Below are 9,017 nucleotides of genomic sequence, written 5' to 3'. Positions count from 1 at the left end.
CAGTAGCAAAAATGTTCAAATCAGATGCGGAGCTCATATACTGAAAGTTTGAAGCAAAAAAAGTCCAAAATACAAAATTTAACTTTTTATACGGGCCCTAGGTCCCCTAACTTATATTTAAGAATTAATCTCCATTGAAAATTATTACCGACACAAAAAACTTGACATTTTTGCGACCAAAACTCAAGGAGATATTCTGGTTCAAAGTTTAAAAAAGGGACCATACAGAAGATGAGATTGGAACTTATCGCCTTTTTACAAGAATGACAGGTTGTCAAAGTAAAAGAAACAAGCAAAGTGTTCAGATTTTTAACTGCTATTCAAAAATAAATGCAACTGTTATGCCACGATACGCAAATACACACAACAAAACCTCGAACGACACTCTATGCACACATATAATTTTGAACACTTTTTAACCGCTGTATTTTCCCTTAAAAGTTGTCATTGACGGCGAGAGTAAAGTGATGTAAGTGACAAAACGCTGCGTTTCATATCTCGGTGAATATTGGTCGTAGTAATTACTAGCTTTTTGCGTTGGAATTATTTTTCAATGGATATTATTAACCTAAATATAAGTTAGGGGACCTGGGTATAAAAAGTTAAATTTTGTATTTTTTGACTTATTTATATTTTTACTTCAAACTTTTAATATTTTAACCCTGCACCTGATTTTGAACGTTTTTGCAACTGGAAGTTTTCATCTAGGAATAACATTGCGAAAATCTTGTCTTGGAGGTTAAAACGGAACGCCCTGTATATATGGGTGATTTTTTCAATTAGTTAACTTTTGTGTCCTAATGTTTAATCTTTCAAGTAAATTTTATTTTTCAATATTTTGTGACATATTTTACTTAAAAAATAATTTTTTTTTTAAAATAAATGTTACGGTTACAAGCGCTAGATCATTTGAATCGGCCCAATCTGACAGAATGAACGTAAATCAGACCACTTTTAATACATTTTGGAGAGAAAAAATTAAAACCATACTGAAATGAAAAGTAAAATGAACATTGTATTTTCTTTTAGTTAATAAATACAAGTACAAAAAGTAATTTGCCTCATCCCTGTACTACCGTAAAATGGTCCAACTATGTGCCATTTTTCGATGTTTTTAATGAAAATTCCGTGTACATCTTTGATTTAGAAATTTGAGGATTTTAGCAATCTTTCAAATGAAATGTTTAAAACAAATCCAAGTTGGAAAGAAGAGGAAGGGGAATTTTTTAACCGTGGCCCATAATTGTACCCCTACGAAGTACAACTATGGGCCACCTCATTTTAACCTAGAAAACACATTGAAAACTTGATCTTGCCTATTGTGGTCTGATAGTCAGATGTCCTATGAGTTGCTTTCTGCTTGAAATCGTATGCAGATTTTTTTTAGACCATCATTTACCTTTTTTTTTCAATTTTTTTAAGGTTTAATCCTCACTTGTCGTCTCGAGTGATTAATAAAATTCAACGTTGTAAATGTAGGTAACGTTCTTTATTATCTGCCCAGGTTTTGACATAGAAACACTTGAAAACCAAAAAAAATCTCACCAACTAAAGGCTATACTTAGGTCTTAGACAATACGTAGGTCTGACAAGTTTTAAACTAAATCAACAAAAATTAGGAAAGCTAAAATGTAAAATCACATTTCACATTTCAAATTTCATCAACATAAATAATTTTTAAAAATTATCTCAATTTATATTTTGTTCGGATTTCAGTCAGCACCTTCTGCAAAAATTCTATGAATACGGGGCGTAGGGCAACCCCCAAGCTTTCTTCTGTCTTTTCTTGCCCTTATTTACATCAAATAACACAAAATATGATGAAAGCATCCCTACAGAGGATAAAATGAAGCTCCAAGCCACTAAAAACCGTGAAAAATAAGTGGCCCATTGTTATACCCCAAAATTCCCATTTTCGATAAATGTTGAGAGCGTGTGAAAACTATGAAACATTTTCAGTCAACACGCGTCTTAATTCATAACTGACAAAATAGTAAAGCAAATCTGAACACACCAAATGTTGGAAAACAGTATAAATGGTCTGGCCAAAGGAGACTTTTACTCTTCCACGAGTGAGTTGAATCACGCACTAAGAACAACTAAGTTATCTAAGGTATACGACAACAATGGCCATCTCTGACAAAGCGTCTTTAACTACTTAAATGTTTACACTACCCGGTGAATTTTTTTGGAGCTCGTAAGTTCGAAAAAGAGGCCACTAGGGAGCAAAATCTTCAACATGGCAACAGTGGCACATTGTTGCCCCCTTGGCACAAAGTTGTACCATTTTACGGTATATTGTCACAAGACCACTATAAAGTTCGTTAGTGTTTTTGGAGAGAAAACTCAATTCCATTTTTTTTAAACGTTTATTTACGAATAGTGTATGTACGCTTGCTAAAACATCTAGCAATTAAACAAATATCATAAAACATCCAAAAAACAGCCATAAGTTTATGTTTACTTATAAATAAGGTAAGATGAAATCATACTCAGATAAAATCAAAGCACGTAGGCCTCGCAAGAGAGTTAAATGATATGCCTCTAACGAAATAAAAACCGATTTCACAAACGGGTCAATCCATGCAGGTTCGACGGATGGGTACGCTCGACTATTTTTAATTTTTTTGAAACTCATGTTCGTAAAAGCTGCATATGAAAGATGTTTAAAAACCACTTTTATTTTTTCTCTGAACTGGACCTTTGATTTTTTAGAGGTCATCAAAAGTGGTTTTCGTAGTCAATATGGGGGAACTTTTCTATGGGACTTTTAGACCTTTGCATTTTAACCAAAATCTATATGAATTACATTTACGACAGTTAATTTTACGCTTTGATGTTAGAGTGCATAAGACAATAGTCTTAAATGCAGAGTTACGCGGCTGGAACTTAATAATTAAAATAATGGCAACAGGCTAAAGTTCAATTTCCAATGTAAAAATTTTACTCGCTTCAAAGGGGGGTAACTCGCGTAGAGGACGGAAGCACAAAATGAAATATGGCAAACACTAATCACTGTAACCACGCTAATAAGAATATGTGAGTGTTGCTGTGTGTTTGTTTACCCTTTATGGGTTAGAGCTCCTCTAAAAACGGAAAAAAATGACATTTTTAGACCCCTGTAAACCAAAATGGGATATAATTAAAAATGAAATTTCTTGGCCAGTTGACAAGCCTCAGTACTCTACATGTTATGTATATTCTTTTGTGTATTTGGTTTCTAAAAGAGATACAGGTCTTTTGAAATTGAGAAATTTTGCTAGTTAATTCACATACTAAAACAGAAATAAAAAGTGTGAAATCTTTATTTCACCTTCTTAAATTTCGTATAGCGTGCTCTATATAATATAATATACTGAAAAAACAAGCAAGTATAAAAATAATTATTTTAATTTGATAACTTAGACATATTTGGGCATGAATGAGTAGTTCATACCTGATTGACAGCTTAAGTAGTTAATTTATAGACTATTTTGATAATCTACACACACACATTTTTAATACATACAAACATACGCTCTGTACATTAACCTGGTTCAAGGGGTGATCTGATATCATTGCTGTGATTAAAAATTCGAAGTATTACTGTGTATCAGGTATGTAGCTACTTTGAAATGCGTCCCTCATATTTAAGGGATTTTACATAAAATTCTCAAAATTCAGACCTCTTGCCAGAGAAGAAATAATTAACTCACAGTCTTGAAAATTTACTTGGCAGTATGTATTAGGAAGGTTCAAAATTACCGCACTGAAGCTGAAAGTTTTGCGGAATTTAAAATATTTTGTAACTTTTCTGTGTATTTGATCTTTCTCTAAAAATCTCAAAAATTCAAGTCTCTTGCCAGATCAAAACACATTAACTCAGAGTCACGAAATTTTGCACAGTAGTTAGTGTTAGGGGGACACAAACTTTCCTCATTAAGGCTAAGTGCTTTGCAAAACTTTGATTTTTGCAGCCATCCCTAATGTTTATACTTTTGTACGAAAATGCTGCAAAGTTGTAGTAAAATCTACACGCATCTTAAAAGGCTCGAAAACGTACCTATTGTTGCCAAGTTTGACGATAGTTGGCGATTACTCGCCAAATTTAGGGTCTGAAATGTTGCCAAAAAAAGTGGCCAACTCGACAATATCTCACCAATTTCGCACCATGCTCAAACCCTCATATAATAAATCATAGCTAAGTGGGGAAATGTAAAGAGTCAAACAGTAAGGTAACTTTGAATGAAATAAATGACGAATTTAGTAAAATTACAAGAAAATAAGCACATGACAATTTTTGAAAGGGACGATGCTTGATGTTTCTACTTGCTTTTGAGAAACGGCTAGTGTATTGGAAAAAACATGTGATTCTGTGTGGGAGCAGGCTGTCATTCAAAAATCCCCAGAAAAATAAATGTCTAAACTTGAAAATTAATTTGTTTGTTGGACAGTTGAGATTATAATTTACCAAATAGTGGAGAATCCACTGCACTTTCACTTACATTATCTGGTCCATCCATTGTCTCTGGAAAATGAGAAATGATGTATGTGGATACGTCGGTATGTCCGTATAAAACTGCTAAATGCAACGGACTTGCCCCAACGTGATCTCTGCTCAATGCAAATCTTTTCCTCGTTAGTACAGAACGTACTTCTCGTAAATGTCCCTTTGCAACAGCTTCATGGACTGCTCGAATTTTAGCCTGAAAAAAAAAGGTTGTTGGTTTGAATTTGTTAGTAGAGTAGGGAAATTGTTAGTAGTTAGTTAGAGTTTGAAAGTATTACCCAAGGATAGAGTAGATAAGAGACCATTCAAAATTTAGTAAGTATCAAGAACAATTAACAAAATGTCTTGAATTATATCTGAGTAAGGTTGGTTGGTGTAAACGGAAACATATAATTTTAACTTGAACTTTATCACAACTTTTTACATCTTAAACTTTAGAGCGGAAGTGATAATTGAAGAGACAGTTGGGAAAAGTATGTCATAATGCTTCAAAAAGGTACCATGGTGCTACTAAATGCAAAACAAGACAATGAGTTATCACTAAATCATTTCATGTCTAGTTTACGTTGATCGCTTCATAGTATAAATTTCATATCAATGTATCGGACTTTAAATTGCTAATTTGTCTTCAATAAGTATGTCAATATTAACCATTAACTTCTACGTAACTAAGCAATTCAAGTTATGATCGGTAAATTTCAGAACTTAAACTTGTAGAGATAATAAGTTATAAACTGAAAGTCAATCCCTTATGGGTCATTCTCCAGAAAACGTAACTTTTGAAAGCAAATATTATTCAATTTCGAAACCTTTTCTTTTCTTTTTTTTTTTTGTCATTCTTACATGAAAGTGTTACTTACTAGAAGCAAACGTAAACAATGGCCCAGCTAAGTTCCAATTATTTTACTCATAAATTAAAAAAAATGCTTTGTTCAGGGAAATAAAAAAAAAGAAAAAAACTTTAAATATTTAAAAATCAAGGCCAAATTAATATCAAAGTAGTAATTTTTTTAATTGTGCAAACAATCAGCTATTTTAAGGATAAGTGGGAAGATAATATTACGCTCTCTTAATCAAAGTACGGCTCAGTTAATAGCTTCAAATGTATGTTAAAAAATAGTATTGAGTAAATTTGAGAATATATTGGATATTTATAATATTGGTAGAATGCCTATTATTGATGTATTTCCCCTCCATCATTTATTTTAACCACAGAAATAATGACATCGATAAGGTCTGTCACGGAGGTGAGGAATTATAAATTAATAGCTTCTGGAAAATGTATCTGCCTAACAGATACATTTTTCAGCGATTTTTTTTTTCTTAGTTGCTACAATCTGCACAGGTTAAGCATATGAAAACATGTTCACTTCTTTTTTTACATTAATTTACATTCCTGAAATTCAAATTTACGGAGGTGAGAAGTCAGAATAACCACACTAAGTTTTTAAAGCAAAATCTATATCTTATTGTTTTTCGACAAAAATCTCACAACTTCAACTATGGCTGAAAATAAACAAGGGGGCTCCCTTGTATCATGGAAAATAAATTTTTTTGTCAATTACGGCCATGTGTTTATGAAGAATGGCATTTTGTGTTTTGTTAACGGATGTGAGAATTTATGTGTAACATGACTCCTTGTCCTACTAAAACAAACATAAACACAATATTTAAAAAATTAAATATACTTAAACAATTAGCATTTGAGACACTTGTAAAAGGTATAATAAATAAATAAATATATACAATTAATTAAACAAGTTATTAAGCAACATAAACAGTCACACAAGGTGTCTGACATAACACGGAATTGAGAATTCACATGTTATGAACCAAAAATATACTAAAATAAAAATTATTATTAAAAAAATGTTGGAAGGTTTAAATTGATATATTTTTGATGAAATTAAAAATCATTGTTTAATGAATTGTTCTTCGAAGTTTTTACTGTAAAAGGCGTCTGGCAGAAAAGTTACACTTTTTGAAGAATGACCCTTATGTGAAATTATACAAATTGGCAAATGACAGTCGAGAAAGATATTAAAGGCACCAATAGCTAGTAAAAGTCCCATCATATTTGTTTCCCGATGAAAAAAGAAAATCCTTTAAGCTAAAGTTGGAGTTAAGCGTGTTTTCAGGCGTGGATGACTGGGATCATGAAACTTTTTTCATCTCACTAATTCAATCAAATATTGGCTAAAATTGTACTTTGATGTCTTTAATTTGAAGAATCAACCATATCAGAGTACCAGAACCCGTATTCATGGCCGAACATGATATTAATGACCTCCCCATTTAGATTTGTGGGTTCATATTTTAATAGTGACGCTCTCCGAAACCAGAAGAAAAATCCGCCCTTGATTCAAAAGGAATGAACGCATGCTTAAAGAATTACAGGCAAAAGCATTGCTCAGATTGACGAAGAATACGAGTATATTCAACTCAGAGATGGAGTAGAAAACACATCATGTGCTCTTATGACAAAAAGTTATTTAAATCGGCTTCTCAAAAGCATTGGTTTCAAGATTCTAGGAAAAAATAACGATGAAACTGCAACATTTTATTGGTATATGCTTCGCCAATCTTGATCCATTAAAACAAAGCAACTCTCCAGATATGAAACGAAAATGGAAACATTTGAAGTATTTTCTCTTCAAAATATGGCATAAAAATTATTTCGATGGATTTAGAATATTTTAATACCTAAAATATTAAACATGGAACATAATTCACTGTTAAAAACAAAAACAATGTGCATCAAGAAGCACATATGAAGGAAATAACTTCCTCAAATTTCACGAAAGACTTGAGGAATTAAAAAAAAAAAAACATTGCCTCAGGATCTCATATCGTCATATAGGTACGATATTTCTCTCTTTTATTTCTATTTTGACTTCAATCTCTTCTTAGAAAAGATTTAGAGAAACACCTAAATAATCAATGAGCCACAAATGAAAAAAAGCATAAAAGTGTTATTACATCTCATATTATTTTCCAAAATGTGAAAACAATATTAAATAACATTTCAGCTATTGATTTTCCAATTGGGCGAGGGTACACTTCATTGGTTATGTTACAGTCTCATTACATTTTAGTTCTTAAGTTCGGTAAAATTTTTCTTTTTCTTTCTTTTTTTTTTTTTTTTTTTTTGTTATAAAAGCATCGGAAGAACAACTCAATCATCATATTTTTGCATGAATGTTTAAGCAAGTGAAAAATCCTTCAAAAAGCGTAAAAGCGTACAACTGTGAGGCATCCAAAAAATATTTTCAATTTAAAAAAATATATTTTTTTTTGTTAAAATGTCTTTGTTTTAATGAACTGTCAAACCAATCCTCGTGAAGCTTCTGGTGATAAAGTTATCAAGTGCAGGGAATATTTTTACTGCTTATGCTTTTCTTCTATAAAATACGGAGGGGAGGGAAGGAGCAAGTTTTTAAGTGCATTTAATGTTTGAAAAAAGAGAGCGTTAAGTGAGTACGTACATGTTAATTTTGTATTGGAAACAAATTTTATTGGGAATTTTTTATTGGATTACAGTTTTATGCAACCCAATTTCAGCCATCAGAGTTCCGCATAAGGTAAGTTTGTGGCACGCAAAATATCAAGCAGAAACTCGATATCACTCCAAGTATTTAACAGCATTTCAATAGGTATTCCTCTAATGACTTAAGTATTCATTGTTTTAGGTCATAAATATCCAGAACTATAGCTGCGTACATTCGGTCTTTGTCATAAAGGCAATAAGAGAGACAAAGTGTATCTGCTTTTTCGTTGCATTGTAGCCACTTGCAGACTAGCGCAATCAGAAAGTTTTCAGTGAAATTCAGTAAAATTCCTCCATTCCAAGTGCATCACAGCATTTCAGCTAGTACTTCTCCAATGACTTGACTGGTTCGTCTTTTTAAGTAATAGATATTCAAAACTGGAGCTGCATACATTCGGTCTTTAAAATAACGTCAAAAGAAAAAGTTAAAGGGTGTCTGTTTTTTCGTTGCACCGTATCCCTTTGCAAACTGGCGCAATCAGTAAATTTTCCTGAAAGATGCTTTTGCGCACTATATTGGGTAAGTTAAAGTTATTTATTGTTTAAATTTCTGTTCTGTAAATCAAATTTTTATTGACTTTCCAATAAAAAAGAAGCATAGACGGACTTTAATTTCTCCTCTTTTTTTAAGCAGGAAATGCCCTCTCTACTTTTGGCCCTGTATTTCAAACACATTAAGTAACCTTTAAGGAAAGAAAAAAAATAAGGGTGACCGAAAAGTCGGTGATATTTTAAAAATTCATTGAACAGCAAAAAATTGTCGTATCTATATTCGATCTGCGCCATAATATGTCAAGGGCTCAAGATTTTTTTTAGGACATCGTAAAATCAAAAACAAAAAAAAGTTGGGGGGGGGAGGGTAAAATAAAAGAAAGAAAGGGAAAAAGTGAAATTGTAAGAAATTTACTTTGGCGACTGTATCGTTACAGTAAAAAAAATCTTACTTATAGCTATTTTTTTCCCCTTTTTTAGCAACAAAAT

At 32.0% G+C, this 9,017-nt stretch overlaps 1 protein-coding gene across 1 annotated transcript in view; it reads right to left on the bottom strand.

The window, feature by feature from the left end:
* Positions 1-4,439: 4,439 nt before the first annotated feature.
* LOC129219150 (myb-like protein X) overlaps positions 4,440-9,017 on the bottom strand; it is a 64,635-nt gene continuing 60,057 nt past the window's right edge. The window contains exon 10 of the mRNA XM_054853470.1: positions 4,440-4,685. Coding sequence (XP_054709445.1) covers positions 4,440-4,685 — 246 coding nt within the window. The remainder of the gene's footprint in view (positions 4,686-9,017) is intronic.

This window comes from Uloborus diversus, chromosome 3 (genome assembly GCF_026930045.1).
Source record: "Uloborus diversus isolate 005 chromosome 3, Udiv.v.3.1, whole genome shotgun sequence".
In the NCBI taxonomy this organism is placed as follows: domain Eukaryota; kingdom Metazoa; phylum Arthropoda; class Arachnida; order Araneae; family Uloboridae; genus Uloborus; species Uloborus diversus.
Note: the sequence above shows the minus strand (reverse complement) of the source record. Positions and strands in the feature narration are given on the sequence as shown.